General features: G+C 32.4%; 2 protein-coding genes across 3 annotated transcripts; both read left to right on the forward strand.

Moving 5' to 3' along the window:
* Nucleotides 1–256: 256 nt before the first annotated feature.
* Nucleotides 257–10,805, forward strand: Nipped-B (Nipped-B cohesin loading factor). 2 transcript variants are annotated; one of them, XM_070638472.1, is made up of 17 exons: nucleotides 257–471; nucleotides 824–909; nucleotides 967–1,132; nucleotides 1,193–1,314; nucleotides 1,569–2,062; nucleotides 2,140–3,828; nucleotides 4,368–5,960; nucleotides 6,282–6,365; nucleotides 6,424–6,717; nucleotides 6,780–6,955; nucleotides 7,032–7,207; nucleotides 7,278–7,553; nucleotides 7,733–7,968; nucleotides 8,030–8,664; nucleotides 8,730–8,907; nucleotides 8,979–9,209; nucleotides 9,308–10,805. In XM_070638472.1, exons 2-17 carry the CDS (start codon nucleotides 846–848, stop codon nucleotides 9,470–9,472), a joined length of 6,579 nt encoding a protein of 2,192 aa, XP_070494573.1. In that variant the 5' UTR covers nucleotides 257–471; nucleotides 824–845; the 3' UTR covers nucleotides 9,473–10,805. The 2 variants fall into 2 exon arrangements, with proteins under 2 accessions (XP_070494573.1, XP_070494574.1); XM_070638473.1 differs by having other exon boundaries at nucleotides 1,794–2,062.
* A 2,651-nt stretch (nucleotides 10,806–13,456) lies between these two features.
* Nucleotides 13,457–25,653, forward strand: LOC139089073 (retinal homeobox protein Rx-A-like). Its single transcript, XM_070638502.1, has 6 exons — nucleotides 13,457–14,344; nucleotides 17,182–17,440; nucleotides 17,887–17,932; nucleotides 20,335–20,380; nucleotides 25,159–25,376; nucleotides 25,443–25,653. Exons 1-6 carry the CDS (start codon nucleotides 13,711–13,713, stop codon nucleotides 25,617–25,619), a joined length of 1,380 nt encoding a protein of 459 aa, XP_070494603.1. The 5' UTR covers nucleotides 13,457–13,710; the 3' UTR covers nucleotides 25,620–25,653.
* The last annotated feature ends 79 nt before the right edge of the window (nucleotides 25,654–25,732 follow it).

The following is a 25,732-nucleotide window of genomic DNA, read 5'->3' on the forward strand; positions in this document are numbered from 1 at the left end:
GTAAATGGTGATTTGTATGAATCTCGCGTGGAAGTTTATGACTCATAGTCCTGAAATATCAAGACTACTGACACCGGATTAAACTCAAATTCTTAATTATTTCAAAAATTACAGACATTTAATGCATTTTATTGATTGAAAGCAAAATAATTTAATAATCTAGTCTTCATTTACTTTGATATTAAGGCACGGGAAGTTGTCTGAAAAATAAAAGATGTGAAAGTTTGATTCGGTTGTTTTTTCTCGGACACAGTTATCCGCCATTAAGATTTCAAATTCTACAAAAAATACAAAAATATTATATAGCAATTATTTCAATGAAAACAAGTTAAATCGAGCATTTAAAGCAGTTAATTAAGCTTCAATTAGTAAAAGATTTGATTACGGATCACATAAAAGCTTTGAATCATCGATTATCGTAAGAGAAAATGAGAAAATTTGAATGAAAAGGAAATAATTTACAATTCTGAGGTAAAATTTTAAAGCTATAGTTATTTTTTTAATTTTCTGGCGCAAAACGGCATCTAAACAAGTCAAGAATGCGATATATCGATAAAGCATAACGTCTTTATCTATGGAATTAACATCCAGTGCTGTGAAAGCCATTAAAATGTGAAATTTGACGAGATTCTTGAATTGTTTGTATGATTGAGAAAGTAGCGAAAAGTGGAACTCGAAGCTTTTTGTACAACATTGTATGAATTTGCCAAGAAAACGACCTTATTCCTGCTCGGCAAGACAGGAAATGCTCGAATTCTACTTTGCAGCCATTAAAAATCTACATTTTATATGAAATAATCGACTTTCTTCTTTTCTCTTTTAGAATAAAATGAAAACTGTTCAGTATGAACGAAAATAACTTAGACATCCCTGTCACAACTTTAGCTGGACTAACCAGTATATCAGATTGTAAGCATAACAAAGTGCATAAAGTGATATGACCTAATTAACTTTAATTATTTCTAGTATTAAGCGAGTTACCACTGTCTGATACCTTGCCATCTCAACAAAACAGATCGTTATTATTCCATCCAAGAGTGGCTGAAGAAGCAAATAACGTTCTCAGTCAGCGGGACGATGTTCTGGCACAACAACTTATCAGTGCCATCGAACAGACCAATTCTAATCACATGTAAGGCAGTCGCACTAATAAATCACATATACTGGATGCTAATACCTTTGTCTATTTTAGTGAGCTGAAACCGGAGTATAGTAAGGATGAATCAAGTACCATTGAGGCACCGCTTATGCTAAAATTGATCCAGTCTTCGAGACCAAATGTGTTTAATAGTAATGTTTATAATCAGAAATACGGTAAGATCAATGTCCCACATCCAATTCCCCCCAAAAATACACTAAACACAACACAATTGCACGTATTGCTTAAACCTCATCTTTGTACTGCTTATTGTTTACATGCTTTTCATCAATATCATACCTTTTTGGATTTTAATTAACTTTGGCTCTTTATCATTTATGCTTGCACTTGCCTTGCCTTTAAAAATTTTTTGTTTCCTAATTTTTTTTTATGTTCAAACATCGTATGTGTGTTGTCTTTTATTTTTTAGTTAATCCCATTGCATCATCACTGAATTTTGAAAATGCACAACAACAAAATCTCACTCAAAATTATTCATTACATCCCAATCCGATGCAAGTGAATCATTACGATGCATCATTTAATTCCACCAATAATTTTAATAATTTTGATCCATCCAATCAATTTCAATATCAATTCGAACAATCACAACAAACATCCTCATCGTCATCAACGTCCTCGTCACAATATCAAGCCGGAGGACATTTGCAGCAACAAAATATGTATCAGCAGTCTACGACGACGACGACAACAGCAACTACACCGAATCAACAAACTATTCAACAGCAACAAAATTATTATGGACAATCAATGGTTCCACAACAGAATTTGAATAATGGTCCATCGACAACATACCAACATACAATTGATGATCTTCTAGTGCATCAACCGACGACAAATTATCAACAAACTAACATTTATAATAGCCAAGAGCATATTCCAGCAATTCAGACACATCAGTCTGTAAGTATTTCATTACTATTTGTTCAAGTGATATTTTTACTACACATCTATTTCTTTCAATTCCCAAACTATTTTAGTCATATAATATCGCACAGTTATTGGATACAAATACCACATCAAATAATAGTTTAAATCACCAGCAAGAAAATCTCACCGGTTTTTATCAAAATAATAGTAATAATAGCAGTAATCTCCAGCAAATGACGTCTTCCGTCTGCACATCATCACAACAGCAGCAGCAACAGCAACAAGAAGTAACAACAAATAATAGTAATCAGCAGACATTTAGTACGATAAATACAAGTCAACTAGAGCAAGCTGTTAAGATAGATCAAAATCATTACATTTCCGGTAACAATCATACTCAGCAATCGCAGACAATGACTAAGAACGCTGAAAATCAAATACCTCAATCAAAAAATAATCACATTGCACCATCGATTCAGCAACAGCAACAGCAATTTAATAATATGCATTTGAGGAGTACCAAGACAAATAATAATAATGATGTGACGCACCAAAAAACAGCACCAAGAAATAATGAATATTTGGAGCAACAACAACAACAAAGGCCGTCGCCAGCACAAGGTACGACAGCGCCTGATACGAATCATCTTAATGTACAGCAACCGAAAAGTGAGAATGAAAGCATAAAGGAGACAAACAGTATTACTACAAAAACTCAACAGCAACAGCAACCAGAAGCAGCTACAACGAGTCATGAGATAAAGATTGAAGCATCGCCGTCCTCAACAAAACAGCCAACATTAATGGAGACATTTGATATCTCAGATGCTGATGCGATGAATTTCAAGCAACTCATAATTCCATTATCAAAAGTTAAAGTGACGGCAGAAGAGGAGCAACAAGTATTGGCAAGTTTAGAGGATCTCAATTCAGCCGATTTATTTAGTAAGATGAAAGAGGATGACAAGCGAGCGCCGTTAAAGCGAAAAGTTCCATTTCCAGAAGAGGACGTTATGGAGACATTTAATCAGCCAAAACTTCGACGAATTGAGAAGAAATTGGCACCGGTAACGACAAAAATGAGTACAGAGGAACTAATGAAGACCAATACATATATTCGATTTAATAATTATATGGAAAAAATCTTTGAGCAATTAGATGAGACAGAAATAATAAGTTATGATGACAATGACGATAATCCCGAGTGCATATCGCCGTCACTTCTTGCAAGTATAAGCTCTGAGGCAGCTAAACTTAAAGCCCGTGCATCAATTGATGCAATTCCTGAAGAGAAATTAACACTTCTTATTAATTATGCTATGCGCAGTGTGCACAGTGCAAAGAATTTCTCAGCTGGACCAGACTTAGCGGATGACTTAGTTGCTGAAGATTGTTTGGATAAAATTTTAAATGCCATTGAAGCTGCATTGCTTGTATGTAATATTTATACATCAAAAGACACCAAATTTTTACAAGAGGATAATATTGATGCTATCATTAAGTTTGTGCAATTTCAATTACGCGAAACAATCTTTCCATCGTATGATCCAGTCTATACGATCGAGACAAAGAAAAAGGCCGAAAAAGCTCAAAATAAGAAAAAGCAAAGCAATCAACAGAAAGGAATTACGATGTTATATACGAAAATTGTTGAGCTAACGAAACTTTTTGTGCGGCTATTCAATAAATTCCACTTTGTTGACACAATCATCATTCATGCTAGTTCGTTGGGTGTTGAGCCGTTTTTCGTCGACAATATTGAGACACTCCAATTTGTTTGCTTAGATCTCGTAACATCGGTGAGTAATATTTAACTGCTTTATTTTGTGCTAAACGATCTATATTGCTAGTGATGTGCTAAAGTCGTTCAGTTGACACCACTTTTGTGACAAGACAATGTCATGGTTTGACTACTCTTGTTTTAGAACTTTTGAGTTAAAAGTAGTGTTAAACATACGACTTTGGTGTCAAAAGTAGTGTTAAACATACGACTCTGGTATTTTAGCCAAGACACATTCTGTTAGAAAAATTCAAATTTAAAATGACCGTTATTAAATAAATTCTTATAAAAAAGCTACATTAGTTCAAAATCGACTCGGATTTTTTCCATACAAAACCCGACTTGAGTCGAGTCTAGTTATTATGAATTTAAATCGTATAATTAACACCAAAAGCATTCAATAGTGACTATAATAATAATTTTAAAAGCAAATAGCGGTATCGTCGAATTAACTTGGGGTAGCAAAGATCGTTTTTTTGCGCGAAAGAAATAAATAAATAAAGTCAAAAAGAAGTCTTACTCAAAATTTTCTTCTCTTTCATAAAACTTTATTTTTAGATATTCCAAAATGAGAAATATAAGCATCATCGTCACAACATATTGAATGATATTCTCTCATCAGTCGACCGTTTACCGCATTCAAAAAGAAATCTACGACCATATAAACTTATGAATAATGCTGGATGCATTCAAATGATGACTGCATTAGTTCTTCAATTAATTCAATGTTCTGTGTTACTTCCCGATGAGATTTATGATGACGAGAAGATATCTCGTAAGAAGAATTCCGAGAGTAAAGGCAAAATAGATCAAGATAGTTTTATGCTGGAGAAATACAAAACGGCAACGAGTATTGGCGGTAATTTTATCCAAACATTTCTCAATAAGTGTAAGAGTCGCTCAACAGAGACTGATTTCCGTCCGCTATTTGAGAATTTCATTCAAGATCTTTTAACGACTGTGAATAAACCAGAATGGCCGGCATCAGAATTATTATTAACTCTACTTGGTACGGTACTTGTAAAATACATGGCAGATAAGTCTGTTGATCAATCGATTCGTGTTGCATCACTGGAATATTTGGGACTGGTGGCAGCACGATTAAGAAAAGACACGGTTAAATCGAGGAATCGTGTAAAAACTATGGATGAACTGATAAAATGTATTAAAATTGAACAGGAGAAAGATGGAGAAGATGACTTGGATAGTGAATCAATGATTGAGATTGATGCTGAAGAGGAACGAACGGAATTCCTTCAAAGAATATTATTGGATTATTTACTGTTAAATAGTCAAGAAGAGAATCCAGTTTGGAATCATTCGCGACACTTTTATCTCACATTATGGTATTATGACATTCATCGTCGAAAGAAGGAAATAGCTGATGGTGCAAAAGGATATGCAAGTCGTAAAAAGACAAAAAAGACAAATAATCGAAAAAAGCATAGAGGTAGTGATGATAGTGATGAATCAAGTGACTCTGATGTACAGGAAGTACGTGATATTGATCCAGAACTGAATCGTGAAATATTTAAGGTACTCGATCAGCGCAAAAAGTATTTATTGAGTAAAGTTGCACCATTTAAGAAAACGACTCGTGATATTATTGACCTGAAAACCTATCTCGATTATGATAATGCAAATCTCATTGCACAATATCTTGCGAGTAAGCGTCGATTCTCGCAAAGTTTTGACATTTATTTAAAGAAAATTATTTTGGTTGTGCGGGAACCAGTCGTTGCGATTCGTACGCGAGCCATGAAATGTCTAGGTAATATTGTTGAAGTCGATCAATCGATATTGGCACGAAAAGACATGCAAATTGGTGTCGCACAAAAGCTACTCGATGCGGCCATATCCGTTCGTGAAGCAGCTGTTGATTTAGTTGGTAAATATATTCTAACCGATCGAACATTAGTGGATCAATATTATGAGATGATATCACCGAGAATTCTCGATACTGGCGTGTCTGTACGTAAGCGTGTTATTAAAATCCTTCGTGACATTTGTGGAGAGTTTCCTGATCATCCAAAAATACCTGATATCTGCATTAAAATGCTCCGACGAGTCAATGACGAGGAGAATATACAGAAATTAGTTATGGAAGTTTTTATGACTATGTGGTTCACTCCATGCAACAATAATGATAAGGTGAGTCAACTAACTGTAGTGAGCTAAATTAATTTATGTTCCTTTGTTCAGCTGATAGAATGTTAATGGCTGTAAAAGCCGTTATTTCCTAAATTTCGTTAAATTTTGAATTTTAAAATTTCTTATGCCCTTTTCAAATTTGTAATTTCCGTTAGAATTCAAATCTCAAAAATCCGTTAAAATTGTCTTTCATTCTATCTGTCTTTCCAAATGATTATGAGTAATATAGCGAAAAATGTACTTTTATCATACGTCACATGATTATCGACAGCTTTCTTTGTTGAGAGAAAATAACATACTTGATATAATTATTTATTCTAGGAATCAATTCGTCGTAAATGTGATCAAATCATTGATGTTGAACTGTCATCACAAGAAAAGGCTTTCCATGGATTACTAAAAACTGTAAGTTATACCTAAATCCTACTCAATATCATTATTCAATAAATCTTTAATCATTCAGGTTTTCGAGCCGAAAGAGGTAAAAGACGACTCAAAAGGACGGAAGGAAATCTCACAAGTTTTAATTCGATCGTGCCAGCAGATTGTAGATGGATTAGTATCATTAATTATGGAATATGAGAAATCAAATATAGCACGACTTGTCGGATGTGTGACTGCATTGCATTCATTTTCACAAATACGACCACAATTAATCGTGGCACATGCCATTTCACTAGAACCTTATTTGAATATCAAATGTACATCGAATGAGCAAATTAAATTCCTTGCATTACTCGCCGAAATATTGGAACAGGTATGGACATATGATGGATGAATTATTCATGAAGTAATTAATTGCTATTTTATTATTATCAGGTTGTGCCACTTATGGAACATCCAGGCGATGCCTTTTTGTCAGATTTAGAAGCTCATCTGATGACACTTATAGTGACGCAACGTCAAATGGTCGTACATAGTTGCGTGGCATGTCTCGGTGCCGTTATTAACAAAATGACAAAGAACTATCCACTAATTCGTGAATGCTTTGCAAAGTGAGTAAACTTTTGTCGCCAAAAATTTAAACTGTACCTTAACACCATTCCTCGTCACTTTTATATTTATTTACAGAGTTTATACACGCGCATTAGTTTACACAAAAGAGCGAATGATAAGAGATCCAAATTTACCATCTGAGCAAATTTACACACCAGTTTTTCGTCGTGGCATTTTCACCGTGGGATTACTAATGAGATTTTTTGATTTTAGTCGAGTGGATGTAAATGGATCAAATACAATTGAAAGAAGTAAGCATCATTATACACTTTTTTTGGTAATCCATCTTGTGACTGACAAATTGACTTTCTCCATTTTTAGATCGTTTATCTCCAAACATCTGTGATGAAATTTTCGAAACACTATTATATTTTCTCAATAGTAATATACAACCAATTCAACGTGAGATACTTCAAGCACTTGGCTATTTTTGTGTAACAAACTGTGAATATTTAACTCGACCTGAGTTGAGAGAATATTATAATCATTTATTAAGCAATCTGAGCGACCAAAATGAGTTGAAGATAATGGTGCTGAAAAATATCTTACTTTATTTGATGGAAGAGGAGATTAAAATGACAAAGAATGATAAAGAGTGTAAGTACTGCTTCTCTAATTGTCAATAGTCGTGTTTTCTACACGGTTTTTGCACCATCAATACCCCTCTTACTTGAGTACTATGCAAAGTGATCCCATAGTGGTGCACTGAACACGACTTTTGCAAACAACAGTTCAATTTGATCAAATTTTTAATCAAAACCTTTTCTTCCTCACAGGGCAAGTACAATCGAAGACTGAAGATCTGAAAGAAATGTGCGATATTTCCTCAGGAATGTCTAGTCGAGTGATTCAAATCTACTTAAAGGAAATTCTTAATTCCTTCCTAAATGGAGATTTTAGTGTACGGCTAATGGCGATGCGTGTTGTTGAGATTGTTTTACGTCAGGGTCTTGTGCATCCAGTACAAATAGTTCCTTATCTCATTTGCCTAAGTACTGATCCTGAGACGGAAGTAAGTTGATTATTGACATAAAGCTTGTTTGCATTTATTAATTAATATTGTTCTTGATTAGGCATCACACAGCGCTGATCGACATTTGCAGGAGATTGATAAGCAGTATCAAGGATTTGTGAATATGAAATGTCAACAAGGTGTTCAACTTTCATACCATCTGCAAAGTATAATTCAGAAAAAGACAAATGGTCGTGCTACACGTGGATATCGATTACCCAAAGCAGGACTTGATGAACCACCATCTGCTCTTAATGGATTCGTCTATTCGTTACTTAGAAATACAAAACCAAATCGACGAGCTCTTGTCGGTTCAATGACTAAACAATTCGATGATGAAAAATCAACACTAAGCTTCATGCTCTATCTAGCTGATAATTTAGCTTATTTTCCTTATGTCGTTCAAGATGAACCATTGTATTTAATACATCAAATTGATTTATTTATTTCCGTTACTGGAACGAATTTGCTTCAAAATTTTCGTGATGGTTTAAAACCAAAGCCCGGCGAAGAGAATAAGGATAAGGAAAATAATCCACTAGAAGATGAGGATGATGAAGAAGATAGAGATGCTTTATATGAACGATTACCAGAAGATACTACAGATTTACAACAGTGCATTACATCAGCTCAAGGCTGTATGCTTTTATTAATACTTAAGCAGCATTTAAAGGATATGTACGGCATTAACGATGCGTAAGTGCTTCTTTTTCAAATAATATTGATTTTAGATATAACTAAGACTGATTTTCAATCCACAGTAAAATTGCACAATACTCACCGTCAGAAAGTACGAAAATTTATGATAAGGCTATGCAACGTCGACATATTCAGCCATTTAATCCAAAGGCAACCATTGCAATTCTCAAGGAAGATCCCAAAGTTGGAGATGAATTAAATGAATCACAAAAACGGGTATTAGTTGACAGATATTTAGAGGTAAGTGTCTTTGTGCTGTAAATGACCTTTTAAGACATATTCTAATAAAATCACAAATTTTTAATCCACAGTTTAAGCAATTGATGATAAAGTTAGATCCAGATGAGGAAGATGAGGAGGACGATGATAACAAGCCTCTCGGAAAGCAGTCAATGAGAAATCAAGCCGTAACGTCTGATAATCTAAATGCTAATGGCAATTCAAGTACGCTGATGAATGAGCCTGTTGTTAATAATGTCCATTTGAATAATGTACAAATCAACTTAACTCGCGTTAATCTTCCGCCTGAGTATCAGAATTTTGTAAGTATTATTTGACCTGACTACCTGAAAAGCTGGTCGTTGACAGCTTATAGTTAATATGTCTATAAAATCTAACAAATTGCAATTCTATTTCACAGGAAAAAGCTATAAATGTGAATTCCATTCCCAAGCCACAAACACAAAAGCCTTCAAAAGCCAAATCAACGCCGTCAAAGAAGTCTTCATCGAAGAAGAAGCGACGAAAATTGTCAAGCTCCGAAGAGGATGAGGAAAGTGATTTTGATGATGATGATTATGACTAAATAATCAGTCATTAATTTTACTATAATATAATGATCTGTTTTTAAAATAAGCAGCGTTCCAAAACTCTAAAAAAAATAATTAACTTTTGACCTGTCTCAATGAATTTATATTTGAGAATTACTTCCGTTATTTCTGTGTGTCTGCAGAAACAAAAAATAGCTAGGGACAGATCAATTGATAATTGCTATATAAGAATGAAAAAAAAAATATTTTAATTCCCACAGCAAAATAATTTTGATGAAATGAAAAATGAGGGAATTAGATGAACTAAAGATTCGAGATGTGGTAACTATTTGATATTAAAAAAAAATATGAATATATTAATGATGAAGAACATTGAATTTCGTATTAATAAAGAAGAAAATATAAGAAAATTTCGGTAGATTCAACAAGCGACTTTTTGTATTTTGAAAGATGATAAAAAACAATTTTTAACCATGAGCGATGTAGTTGAATCTTATATGGAAAATATCCGGAAAATTAATAATATAAAGTCACTTTCCATTAAAAGAAAAATCGAGGTTAAAAAAGCAGCAAACAAAAAAAAAAACTATTTTTCGGTGGAAATTTTTCTATTTATTTGATAGGAAACGGAAAGATATAAAAAAAATTGTGTAAATATGAATAAATGGAAATTATAGGACATAGAAAATGAGGGTGGGAAAAACACGAGGATTAATATAAACAACAAAAAAAAAACTAAATGAAAATTATTAATATTAGTATGAAGAATAGCGTATAGAGTATAGAGATATCTGTGTAATTTTTCGCGATGCGTGGGCATATAGAAATGAAACGATGAATTGGGAATGTCCTGTTGCTGGTGATGAGGCATTTTAGGTATTTTAAGGATCATCAAGTGAAACTTGAGGGGAAGTTCATACTTAAGATATGAAACCTTTTAGGAAAATTCATGAAAATCCTTAAAAATCTAAAATGTTCATCCTCAACAACTCTTAATCCTCATATGATAAACTTGTTATAATGTCAAGTTATCTTTTATACAAAGTATGCTCATTGCTATCCACAATTTAGCGTTTAATTCAATGTTGTAAAATTAATTAATTGAATATTACTATTAAGCTAATTTAAACGAAAAAACTAATATAATTAAATGAAAAAAAATCCTGTAAAATTTCCTTTTTTTCCTTATCTGTCACGTCTGTCACCAAGTATCATCATTTTAAAATGAATTTTTCTTATAGCTTAAATTCATTGATTATATTATACATACAATTTTTTTTAAAAAAATATTTTAAATGCTAAGCATCTTCCCTTTTTATTATCAGAAAGTGAGGACATGAATTAAGAACACCATTTGTAAATTTTTATTTTACATTTATTACAACATTATGATAAAGAAAAAAAAAAAAATATAATTATTTTGTAATTTAATGCATTGAAAGAATCAACTCATTTTTTTGCGATTTTAGTTGAAGAAAAAAATTAAAAATTTAATTATGTATTTATAAATGCGAGAAAAAATAAACAATTTCCGAAAAAATAACCTAGTTTTACTTAAGTTTCTACTTTATCTTCATATGAAGATACTCACCACTAGACTACCGAGTATTATTATTGCTAAATGAAAGTGCCATTGATTATTGATGGTACGGAACAGCACAACGTGTTTGTTAAGGTACCGCTACGTCGCCGTATTAAAGGTATGATGCAAAGTTACCTTGACGGCACCGTATCGGCTGATTTCGAGACGTTATTGCGGCGTAAAATGCAGTTCGCCACATTGTCCCGCTCGAAAGTCATCATTAATTTGAAATCTAGTCTCTAAAGCGATACGCTCTTCTAGTTACGTTAAGATTCATAGTTAGGTACCTAAACGGCATAGCAAATCCATCCGTAATTACTGTATAAAAATCCATTGATTATTCCCGCCAAAAAAGCAATTTTAGTTCCAAAATATGCAAAATTAATGTCTCAAATATTAAAATGCAGCAATAAAGTCACCACATAATTTCAATACATTCCCAAACCACATAAATCAGCAGTGCAATGACTAAATCAACCAAAACTTTTTCCCAAATGAAAAACTTTAGTGACCAAAAATTTTTTTAATAAATTTTCAATTACAATTAACGCTCCATTAAACAATTTAAATTAAATTTGCATAAATATTCCATAACAACAACATCACAAACGGTAAATGGCAATGCTCTAATGCAATTATTGTAGAAGAAATCATTTTGTAATTAATTTCATTATGCAAATCACCGACCGAGATGAAAAATTCACTGCGCAAACTTTATCCATTGAGATGGAAATTTATACATAATATATGGATGTGAAAAAGAGACTCCTAAGTGGTGCGGTAAGCAATATTAATTTGATATAATACCGAAAAAAAAAACTTGAGAAAAACTCCAATAAAATTTACATTAAAAATTATCGTAAAGAGAAACATTTAAAAACCATTTAAAAAAGTTGAGGCTAAAGGCGCCCAACTGATGATAAAGATTCTTTTCCTTTTTCCCGTTTTGCCTTCCATTCAACTTCAACAGCACCGAGAAATTTATGATTATTTCCAAATCGGCAACATTTTCTAGCGCGAAATCGTAAAAACAGCACTTGATAAAATAAATAGCGAGTAACGACTGCATAAATGGGGTCGAGGAGATGAGAGAAGTTGGAAAAAAAGTAAAGAAAAATTGAGACATAAATCCAAACGAAACTACAACCCCAACATGAAATTTTTCTTTTCGCCTCTTCGTAATGAAATCATTTTCAATTTCATGTAACTTCTTTCTGTTCTTGTCTGTTGCTACTTCCTTCTCGCTCTGTTGGTGATGGGCGGAGCTTATGAATGCATCTTCATGCCGTGTTCGGAATAAATGGATTGTGCGTAATTTGTAAGGAAAGGGAAAGTTGGAGGGATAGGAAACTGTGATTTAAATAAAAGGTCATGGAATATAGAACTGATTAAGCTTGTGTATAGCTAGAATTCCGATCTGTACTATATTATGCTTTAAAGGATTTTCAATTAAATACCCAACATAGACTCTTTAATAAAGTTCAAGGAACAAAGCATGCTCGATCGGCACATATTCAAATGATGCCTCCACGGCGACGAGATAGGAGTATATTTAGAACCAAATGGCAGCCACTTGGCGAAAACAACCGGATTTAAATAAAATGTCATTCTAAGTAAGTTCATATATGGTCAAGTAACAGCGTGTGGTAGCTTAAAGATAGATATCTAGTGTTACAGGGCCATTGAATTCAAGCCTTAACCTACAGTTTGAGCTAGGATCCGAATTATTTATTAGTTATAACCTCTAATATGAATGTTTTGAGACCAATTAGTAAGAGATTCTTGTTCCTCGATCCAAATTGACTTCGGCACTTCATCATGCACAATTTTACTGTCCCTAATTGCTCTATTAGATCCGATCAATCAGTTATAGAACAGCAGGGTGAGCTCCAATCTCAAATTCATCTACTCACGATATGCTCCATCAATATGTTCCAATTTGTATTAATATCTTCAGATATCCTTCGAATAATCACATAAGTAACTATCTTGTCAACACCCGTCAACACTATGACTGATTTTATCCCAACTTTTCCAAATTTGCCAACCCTTCCAAACAGAAAAGACATCAAGAGAAGGACAAAAGGATGTGTTGAAATATCCACGAAAATAAGAAAACCTTGAATGTATTGCCATCTCCCTTTAGCCAACAACAATCAAAATGGTTAACATTCCTATATACAATGTTGAAATCCTCACACCACAGCACAATTCTCAGGCTAAATTGCTTGAAAATAAAAAGACCATTCTCACTTAGTGAAATTACAATTTGATTGGATGAATTTTCATTTTAATACGAATTTTATTGTTGAGTGGGGTTTCTTTACACTTAAAAAAAAGGAGAAGAGGATAAGGATTCTTACAAATTTTATTTAAACAACTTTTTATATATCAATTTGGAATTACAACTTCCTTTTCATTCGGTACGGTGCGGTTGAATATTGTGCAATGTGTAAATTTTTATGATTATTTTTATTTGCTCATTTGTAAGTAATACATGGAAGACGAGACATATAGAGTGTAGCATCGTCTATGTCCTTTTTTAGTTGTGATTCAACAATCGTTGGGAAATGACGCGTAAAGCATGATTGTGAATTGATAATAATTTTTTTGTTCTTTCTGTGTCGTGGATTTGAAAGTGATTTTTTTGTGGAAAATTGATGAATTAGAATCAAGGAACAAGAACAAGTGATGGAACAGCTTGCGTATTTTGTGACAAAATCTTTTGAATATTCCAATACAACAAATCGTGTTCTTGAAATTATTAAAATGTCGGCAAAATTTGATGATAAATTAAATGATCAAAATAAATTAAATGTTGATGGATCGATTGATGACAGTATGGATGATGAGGATGGATCTGTGGATATTGATATAACAAATGATACATCGAATGATGTTAAAATTTATCCATCTAGTGATCATGAACAAAAGAATGAAAATTGTGATAAAAAGTTTAGTGATAAAATTTCCACATCAACTGCTGGATTAATTGAACGACGATCGACGAGTCCACTACCGTTAATTAAGAAATTAAATCGTGATGGAAGTAAACATGTGACAAAAAATTGGCTCATTTCTGATTGTGGCCAAAAAAAGAGACATTCAAATAATTCAGATATGAAAAATTTTCCGGAAAATCAGGAAAATTCAACAAACAATTTAATTCGTGTCGAGGATTTGGTTGGCAAGAAAATACGTGCCAAACCTGTTAATGAACTACTTAAACAAATTAGAGAAATTAATAATCAATCGCCTTTAAATAATAATAAAATGAGTGAGAATTTCAAAATTGAAATTATTGACGATGATAAAGTTAAAACAGGTAATGACAGTGCTTCTTATGGATTTTTATGGATTATGTAATTGATTGTTCCTTTGTCGAGTCAACTTTCTTACAAAAATAACGGACGACTGATTTCTGATACTAATCTTTTCCGGCAAAAATGTCTTAATTTTGCATACAAGGACACAGACTTGCAAAAACAAGGTTTTACCATGGATTTTTCTGTTTTTTGACAATCCAAAAACAATCAAAGACCATAATTATGGTTTATAACCACTTAATGAACCGCACTTAATAATTTGCCCGAACGGGACAATGCGGCAAACTGAATCTTTTTTTGGAGATTCCAACTTGCACCGTAAAATGTTCGAAATCATCCACACCAGAATATTCAGTGTAACTCTGCGTCTTACCATTATTTCGACGACGTAAGGGCGCCCTTATGTTGACATTGTGCTGTTTGGGTATATATTCTCTTGGTTAACGAACATGTTGGAGAGCAAATTAAAAAACAGTTCCCTCAACTAGGTTTTGACTTCCAACATCACTATTTAGTTAGACAATTGACTTACTGTATTTCCTGAAGACTCTAAACTCCGATAGCTAGCTTATTAAAAAATCAATTTGAAACGTAACTTAGCAGTTAATAACTTTTTCAATTATGTTAATTTATACACTCAATTATTAACTGCTAAACTGCGAAAGGCTTAGGATTATAAAACCTTACTAAGATTTCTATAATAACCCCTTCAAAAGAGATTTAACAGCAATTGACAAACAATATTTGCGATTATTTTAACACAGAAATTTAAATAAAAATTAATCTAGAAAAAAGGCGAAAGGGTTTAAAGCAACATTTCCATCCACCCACAAATCTACATTCATTTTCACCCTTTTTTCAGCTCTCGCGCTAAATCCGGATTTTTGAATTTAATTAATTAATTAAATATATTTCAAGTAATTTTCACTTTTCTGTGTGTTTAATTTATCTCTGTATATTTAACTTAATTACACTTCTAGTTGAACTTCTTTCTTCCGTTTTATTCCTTTTGATGGATTTTATATTTTATATTTTCACCTGAAATATTACATTTAATTAGTTAAATCATCGAGAGAGTCTTAAGAACTTGAAATGCTAATTAATTAATTTGATACTAATTAAATGCAAGTTTTTTGATATTTTCATCAAAGGAAACGTTGAAATTTAATGTAAATGAACTGTTTATTGGAACTTAATCAAGTTAATTTTCATTGAGAATTTAAAATTGAATTTTCAAAGACTTTACTATGTCATTTAGAGTTGGGAGGACTTTGGAGAGTCAGGATTATAGTGGAGATACCTCCACAATGAAGTCCTGCCAATTCTGTTATCATTTTAACATAATATTCACTTATTAAATTGATTTTGGACAATTAATTTGAAATTATTCATTATTAAATGCAAATCCTAATCCAAAATCCTAGGATCTGAACAGTATATTAAAAATAACTCACAAATTCACTTGAATTAAGTTATTCATAATAAAAAAGCATTTAAAATCATTCAAAACTATAAAATAATTAACATATATTCAAATCACTGAACTGTATTACAGTCTATAAAAATTCAAAAAATCATTAAAAAATCGTCCAAATTTTCACCCCCGATTCATATATTTCCTTTTAATTGCATTAACTATTCATAAATTGCAATAAATTTAAATTTATGTCGCAATAGTGAAACAAATTTTTGTGAACCCGCAAACAAACAGAAGCTACAAATTTTCAAATTTTAACAAATCAAATAGTTTTTATTTTAGAAAAAATGAATTGAATATGAAAATTGAGGGTTGGATGGAATAGCATTAAACACGACAAGTGTGCAAAGAGGGTTGTAATATAAACTGCTTTTAAATCAAAATAAATGACTGTTGAAATTTTAATAGAGCTGGTGCTCTTGGGTGTTATAATTTTGTTTTGAAGAATATATGTATTGTCTGTGTATGGATATGGATATGGATATGTCCTTGAAAATTTGATTAAGTTGAGATCCTGTAGGAATGTAGAGTATCTAGATACCACTTGGATATAACGAAAATTATAGTGCTCAATGCAAATTTTGATAGGATTGTAATGCTGCCAGCCCGAGCAGCAGTATGCAGGGAGTCGCACTTTTCGCCGGAGTATTGGGTGAAAATCAGTCGTCTCGATGTCGTTAGGACAAAAAGGCCTCTTACCGTTGATTCGGTGACGTAGCATTTGCAAAAATATTGTGCTGTTCGGGCAAAGACAGCTCATAGACTTAAAAAACAGTTCCTCTTTCAACGAGAATCACAACTTATATGCAATAGTTTGAACTATACAGGCATTTTCATGAACTAAGTTCAGTACTGATCTGAAAGTATTTCTAGACTTCTTGTTCTACTCAAAACTTCCAACAGGTATAATAAAAAGAAAAATCATTAGACGTGGTTTAATTTCAAGATTTTTGACCTTGATATGTGTCTTTAACTTCATGATTATCCTCTTATTCTTAATTTCATTGAACTCTCAAGAATAAACAGCAAAAATCTTCATCAAAATGTCTTTCCTTTAAGAATTTTCCTCATTTCTCAAGAATCACGTGCACAACAGTTAATAAATCCAATTCCCATGAAAATCAGACGGTCTCCGAATTTTTTGTACGTAATAAAAAATCAATAAAAATGAGATCATCAATCAGATGAAAGTTGGACTTAACGTTATCCATAAATCATCTTCTCTTTCCTTTATGTTACAATAATAATCATTATATTTAACATGAAATGATTCTGATATCCCCTCCTTAAGTATGATTTGATTATGATATCTCTTAAAATTGATATTAATGATTTTTTATTTCATTCAATATTTTTTAGATAAACTTGAATCATCTGAGAGAATAGACGAGAGTGACTTAAATGATACGAAAGATGACAATACACAACAATCAAATGTCAATGACACCAATGTGCTTCTACTTAAATCACCTTCCTCGCCGTCAAATTTATCAATGAATGGTAACTGTAATAACAATAGTAATAAGCAGAGACGTTCAAGGACAAATTTTACGTTAGAGCAGTTGAATGAGTTGGAGAGGCTTTTTGAGGAGACGCATTATCCTGATGCTTTTATGAGGTAGTGATTTTGTGGTTTTGTATTAGACAATGAATTAGATGTAGATTGTGGTTATTCATAATTGACCATTAGAGCATATATACATGCCTGCGTATATAAATTAGAGTGGAAGGCACTCAATGGTAGATTACATAGAGAGCTGCTTAATATCCGAGAGACACAAACAAGAAGAGTTTCGTCAAGATTCAACGAGACAGGAGGGTATTCAGGGGTGGATTTGGGGACTACCCTGACCCCTCCCTCCTTTATAAGGCTAGGCCTTTTCAAGGAGTTTCGAGTTTTCGGATCAGGGACGTATCCAAAGTTACATTTATTATTTGTATCTGTGACAAAGTCGAGTCGGACCTTTTCTTATTTGTGTCACTTGGGTTATTTTGTACCCCTAGACTTCATAATAGACTAAACCAATTCAAATTTTATTTCCATGCAACTTCACAACACCCCAGAGAGGAGCTAAGTCAACGTCTAAATTTAAGTGAAGCCCGTGTTCAAGTGAGTAAAATAAAATTGATTACATTGTCAGTTCTAACAAATTAGTTCATCCCATTTTTTTTTCAATTCCTAATTCACACTATTACTTTCTCCTATCCATAACAAAAAATCCCTTTTTAATTCCCTATAATTTCCATGAAAATGCGCATTAAAATAAACATTCACAATTCAATTAATTTAATTAAAATTTTTGGCACAAAGAAAGGAACAAAATTTTGTTAAGGATAGCTTTCTAGAGATTCATGTGATATAAATTACAGTAATGTCATTACAGATTTTTACGAGACTGAAAAACACGATGCATGTATATAATAATCAGAATTGCTAAAGTATCCTAATGTGAATTAAAACGTAAATTAATTAATCGCTGTTTGTTGTTGCTCATTAATGTTAAGAGCGTTTTTATGCGGCAATTTGTAATGGAATGAGTGAAACAGAGAGTGAGAGATGGATAATAAGAAGAGAGAAGAAGAAAAAAAACTTAATTGAATGAACAGCAGAAAATGTTTCCGAAATGGTGTATTAATTTGCTACGTAATTGTCTGTTAATCAAAATTTATTGCGGTTTTCATCTTGTGACTACGCGTATTTTCCGAAAAGAAAGAAAAACTTGAATGGGAGAGACGTAAATTTGTGTATATGTGCGTAATAATCAATAGACAGTAGAGATTAAAGAGCTGGATTTACTTTTTTGGATTTAATTCTTGTTTTTGAGGAAAGGAGCTATAGGTGATAAGTACCAATTTTGGTTTGGAATCAAATTCGGGTTCATATTCAGTTTTAATTCGAGTTGACATGTAACTAGTCAAAGACTTGTCATTTACTTGCATTTCAACACTTGTATCATTATCAAGTCCGTTAATTAATCAAAAATCCAATATCAGGTCGACGTGACTTTGGCATGGTGTCGGATAGTCACGTTAATGCCGATTTGATGCTGATTTTTGATCAATTAACCGATTTCTGAATGAAATCCAAGGACGAACCAGTTTTGAAACAAATCTGTACCAATAACAAACACTCCTGTAGCTACTGCTTGCTAAAATTGGCATCCACTGTTTTCACCAAACTTTTCTTTCTAATTACGTTTATATCCAATTACAAACAAAGTCCAATCAAGTCGAAAACACCACACAACCCAAAATAAAAGTCATCTTCCACATTACAACAATCCTTACCAAAAATTTCTGGCATAGGAGAAATGAAAATTAAATTTACAAGTACGGACATTCATAAACGCAATTTAAACCATAAATTATCAAATTAGAATGGATGTACAATAAAGGCAAGAAACCACTTTTATTCGTGTGTAAGTAAATGGACATTTTCAGTTGAATTTTTTGGCAATAAATTTTCTTCAATTTACTCACTCCACATTAAGTTATGCTTGTCTGTCCATTACAACAAGAACATCCGTTAAACAAATCTTAATTTTTTGCCCTTTTGCTTCTTTCTTGGCACTTTATGTACTGTTGTAGAAATAAAAAAATGCAATTGAGCACCTTCGACCTCATAAATCTTTGCTTCTTGTTCCATTTACTCTTACATGAATGGAATGAAAAAAAATATGGGAATGAAGGAAAATTGTTTTGTGTGCGATTTTTAAGGAGACTTGAGAATTCAAGCAGTTTGTCTTGTATTTGAATTGGATGTTGGGTCTGAGTTATGGTTCTTATTCTGAAATTTGGATTTAAGACCTTCAGACGGTTATAAACAAATTTGTTGTTATCTATGGTGTCGTAGTAAAGTTTTATCTAAGGGATCAAGCCATATAAAGGAGATATTTCCGACTTTAACCTCACATTCCCAATGTCGACCATATAATATAACAATTGGCATATTTTCTGTATCCAAAATTCCTCATCCTGATTCTTTCTTGAGAATCATGTCAAGAGCTTGAAGTAGACTCGTTTTTTGTATGGAAAAACCAGACTCATTCAATTCCTAGTTTCTGACTTCTGATTCTGCCTTAGTCTTCTGTCTAATATCCGTTAAAGTTTTTATAAGCTGATCTAACTACCCAAACAGTCAACGACCAACAATTTATAATCTGCGCTTCAGACTCAACTTTTTAATCATTTTTCAACGTGCTTCTTACATTTTTTATTCAACTCTCTGACGATGATACATGTTTCGTGCCTTTCTCCATTGACTCCATGTTCAAATTCTTATAAAGCATGGCTGATCAATTATGCGCATTATTTCTCACACAGTTTTCTCTCATTTTAAAGCGAACGAAGAATTTCTTTTTAAGTGAAAAAATTTCATTCCTTCTTTTTTTATGCTTCTTGCTGCTTTGGATCTTGTTAAACAACAGGTCTGGTTTCAGGTGAGTAATTTTTATTAGAATTTATGTTTTCAGTTCAACCCTAAACATTTTAATATTTTCTCTACTTTTACAGAATAGAAGAGCAAAATGTAGGAAGCACGAGAATCAATTACACAAAGGTGAGATTTATAAAGGAATTGGATAGAAATTTTTTTTTAATCTTCCACCCATTTTTTTTTTTCATTTATATCTCGCGCACCAGTGGTGATTTATTATAATTTGTTTAAAATATTGTATAATGGCGATAGCTGTGGGTAGCCATGGGAATAGCGAGAGAATCTTGAAGATGATAAAGTTGAAAGTTTGTTATGAGAAATTTTTCATCGCTTTTTTCTAGAAGTTCATTTTGAAATGGTCTGAATGGATGGAAAAATGTTCATTAATTGTTCTGTAGATTGGTGTTTAATGGGACTAGATGATGTCCTTACTATTTGCTAGAGTTCAATATAAGATTCATATAGAATTCTATATGAAGTTGAGTCGACTTGAGCCGAGTTATCCATACGAAATTCAAGTTGACTTGAACTCTGCTATTTAATAGGGATCTAGCAAGTATCTTTGCATGTGTCAATTACATGGATAAGCAACTATCTCAAAATGTCAGAATTATTATCAATCTCATCACAAACCTTCAAAAATGTACCAACCCGAATAGCACAAGCAGGTTAATTGATGAAAAATCCGACAACAAACTGACGTGATTCTAACTTGGCCGATTTGACTGGCGTGGTTCCAAATTTGGTTTCGAATTCTAATCCGAACCCGAATTCGAATATGCCTAATCCGGATCCGAATACGAACATGAGTCATACTGGTTTGACTCCGGATTTTCTATCGACTATCCGACTTGAGATGTTCATGCTAATTCAATACCATGATAACTCCATAAGCACCGTTGTCGGCTTCATACTAACAAATTCCATCCTAACTATGAACATAACCATAAAAATTCAAATCTAGATCATCTCTATACCCAAACTTCTCCTTTATAAACAAAACACTACTTACCTCTCACAACTTTTTTCAACCCCTCAAGAACGTGCCATAAAAATTATGTTTACAATTTTCCTAAAAAGAGAAACATTTTTTATTAGCTTTCATAATTAGATTATGTCTGAGAAATATGTAATGCGATTTTTTTTTATGCTACATCTCAACATGATTTTTATTCCCTTTTATCATCTTAAACAACATCCCAATGAAACGTGCACATATTTTACTAAATTTTATTTGATTTTATAATTGAATTCCATCCACAATGTTTCATTCTTGTGTATATTTGTGTGTATGAAATGCCTCTCATACGGACATTGAGCATTGAACATTGAAAATCAAATATTTATTAAATTACGCAACAGTCAAAACGACTCTCGATAAATTTTTACTGATGTTACTCTTGTATGGAATGCTTTTATGGTGCAAATCATAAATCTCATTGTTTATTCCAAAAAAATTGTATAAAAAAAGAAAGGAACAGATATCGAGAAATATTGGCAAGTTTGAAGGACATTTAGTGGTATTGGGACGCATTTTTCAAAATTTGATCATTTACCCACAGAGGCTCAATTCGATATCAGCCGTCACTATAAAGTCAGGGCAACTTGTGTCCAACTGTTAATATGGCGACCAAGCGGTGCTATTCGGGCAAATGAATTTGTGGTTTATGGATCGATTGAGCATTAAGTTGAAAAACTCATAGCATGAACTGATGTTGTTTCTTCCCCAGACTAACTTGACTCTAGTGATAGGTTAGGTTCTACCAAATCCTACTCCACGTATGTTACACTGGCTTGGGATGACGAATTTTCGCTTTTTCTTTCATTTTCCATGTGCTTTTTGGGATTTTAAACATAAAATCCTTCAAATTAAGTTCACAATCGTCAAAATTAAAATTGTTAAGGAAGTTGATCTCTAGACAAAATGTCAACATCAGACCCAACCTCCCAAAAATAAAGGAAAACTCAATTTTTATGTGAAAATATTTGGAAAATATGCACATGAATATGTGAATGCTTTTAGTCTGTATTTCGGGGTCATAGAAATTGCCAATTGGCATCGATTTTTTTTATATTTTGTTAAATTGCTGCCATAAGCTCTCGTTTCTTTCAAGCATGCCAAAAAAATAATATTTTTATTCGATTACGATTCAATTTAGTGAAACAATACTGTATGCGATATTCCATTTACAGTCAGTCGATGATTGAGATGATCCATTTAAATTGGGGAGATGATATTTTATTTGCGCCATTTTGAAAAAAAGTCTGTATTCATGCTTACATTGCATATAATTTTTATTGTTGGCCATAATGGGGGAGAAAAATACTTTCCCCATCTCCTGATAAATTAACGAGTAGGAAACGACTAAGAACGTGAATGGATTTAACAATTAAAATACAAATATTTTTCCTTTTTCTCCACATAAATTTGTATGTGGAACAAACCACATTTCATACGTAGACGACATGGTATGAATGAAAGTTTGCACATATTCACACAATGTTGAACATTGCACAAACTATCAATGACTGAATCTTCCTTATTGACATAAAAAATGGAAAATTGTGAATGTAAATTTAATTTATAAATTTGTTAAGCTGATTTAGAGTGTAATCTGGTGTTGGGTACAGCATTTTGGGGATTTTTGGATGTTATTCTTGTAATTTTACCAAAAATCATGAGGTATGCCATTCGATAGTCCTAATGACTCACCCAAATGAGCGAAGTCACTAGTATTCTCAATCAACACAATTAAGCATACTCATGAACATGTTCCCTGTCTTGAGCATTCTTTTACAGTCTGGAATACTCTTGGACCAATCCCTAAAATGCGTCTTATCCACTCTAGTCTTTCCTACTTGTTCCTTTTTGCATATTTAAAAAGAAAAACATAGAAAATTGATAAAAAAGTTTAATTTCTCCACTGAGACATAAAATGTTTTTGAAATGGATGTAAATCACGTTATATATGCTTATATAAAAATGGGAGGGATGCAGTCTTACAGCCTCTCGTAACTCTCAAGAGACACATTATGCAATCATGTTATACAGCATTTTATACGACTTGTTCACTTACTGATATTAATAGCACCTTTTCTTCAATCCATGAATGTCTTTTTTATGCTGTAAATTTAATTTGTGGATGGGGGTCGTTGACTTATTGCGTAACGTGAAGAATCGACTTTTTGGCTCCACTTCATTATAAAACTTCCAAGAAACTTTGATTTTTTGAAGCATAAAATAATGCTGAGCACCACTCCTATTTAAGTGAGTGACGTAATAAGTGAACGACCCCATGTGAAGACGTTGCTTTGTCCCACATCAATCGAGAAACTTGATATTTGAATAACAGATTGCATTGATTTAAGAATCCTAAAGATTTTATGTATCCTTTTTTTCGAGATTGATGGATATCCACAGACTTGCAAATGCCACATTATTTAACATTTTAATTATGCTGTGTAAATATTCACTCACATGATTCATAAAATTTTACTACCAAAAAGATTTTACAAATGGTAAAATTTTAAATAAATTACGCAAATATTTAATTTAATTAACAATATCAAAATGTTTAAATGATTATGGAATGAGGGAATTAAATGACATCAGCAATTGTAATCACTTAATTGAATTATCGTCTCCCTTCTTTATGTTTCGGGCTACGATAATGCAAGAGAAGTTTATTTACGGTTTGTCTGATGTTTTTTTTTTTTTATTGAGGTTGTTTTTGTGACTTTCATGAAGAATCGTTTATTGATGAATTGAATGAGAATCCTTTTTATGCTAAAGAATTGAAGAAGATGAAATTTAAATTAATTCAATGTTTTGTGAGTGAATTGAATTTAATGATTTAACATTTATGTTGATGAGGTCGTTTTGAATTGATGTCCATTGAATGTAACTGGTACGGCTTACATCGAATCTAATAAGGAAATCTTTAAACTTAGTATTGCTCGAAATTTAATTTATCCAATCTGCAATTTAGAATGTGAGAATTGTTTTATAGCACTATTGCCATAGCACTATTGCTCTATTGGGGATTGTCATTCGATAGGTATACTATTCACCATGATTACTGTGATTTCCAAATGTTCCAAATGCATCTAAACTCCAATAAAGCTTCAATTCTGATTCTTTATTCTCAAAATTTACAAAAAATTTCCAATTTACTCCAACAAATTAGAAGAAATCATGACGATGACTTGACAACATATTCATCATCCTTTTCTATTCTCTTAATCAAGATTGGATAGATCAATTCAATAAAATTACATATTTCATTTAAATAAATGCAGATTGAATGCTAAAAATACTCAATAAATGAATAACAATAGATGGATTTGTTTTATATTCAGCTTAATAGAAGGCATCACTTCTTTCGTGCATATAATTCAAAACCATTCAAAATAACTGCGCAAACAAATAAACATTGACATTAAAAAATAATACACATCGTTTCCACCCCGATTGAAAAGTCTTTCTTTCCATTTCTTTTTGTCTCTTTCTATTGCTTACAAATTCGATTACTTTATATTGAGCATATATAAAAGATGAACGGAGTGAGGGTGACAGATTTATTTATTGCATCATTGAGAAAAGTAGTAAAGAGGGGTTAAAATGTTATAGAGAATGTAAATCCATAGCACTTTATTATTTTTCCATGTTGAGCTGCTTTTTTATTATTTCGGCAAGTTAATGTTTATCTAATCAATTAGGAGATTGTAAATCAGTTAAATCCTTCGCTAAATGATTCAATCTCTCTTTCTCTGGTTCCCCCTCTTTATTATTATTGCCGTTCCACTTAATTTGATTTTGAAAAAATGGAATATTTAGTTAAACACTTATTTAATGTAATTGATGTTAAATGCTCTTCTCCCTCTATTGTATCTGATTTTAGGGATATTGATAACAAATCATGCAAGTACTGGAACGCCAATATCGTCAGCACTTGAATCGTGTCGAGTAGCACCATATGTCAATGTACCGTCAAGTTTGAGGTCTCAGCAAACGACGACAAGTGTTATTACGACTTCAGCCAGTGCTACACCATCAACCTTCCCATCAGCTGCTCCATTTTCGGCATTTGATCCTGCTTTGTTAACAGCCGCACATCAGGTAAGCTAGACTGGCTCCATTGTCTCTATTTTGTCATTAATTATTGTTTTTGTGACAACTTTTCAGTATGCAGCAGCTATCAGCAGTGCCACATTGGATCGATCACTTTTCTCATTACCTCAATATCCGTTAAATTTAGCCACAGCATTGGCAGCTCATAATAAGAATTCAAGCATCGCAGATTTACGATTGAAGGCGAGAAATTATGTAGAAAAGTTGGGATTGGAAAATCCAGTTCAGTAGTAAAAAAATATGTTTACTTAAATTTCAAGTTTTCTTTTAGCATTTAAGTGATTTTGATTGAACATTTTGTGAAATTAATAAAGGTTTTAAAATTACTGCAAAAAATTAAATGT

Source organism: Chironomus tepperi, unplaced genomic scaffold (genome assembly GCF_022539635.2).
Source record: "Chironomus tepperi strain 1889 unplaced genomic scaffold, CSIRO-AGI_Ctep_v1 contig_174, whole genome shotgun sequence".
NCBI classification, from domain to species: Eukaryota; Metazoa; Arthropoda; class Insecta; order Diptera; family Chironomidae; genus Chironomus; species Chironomus tepperi.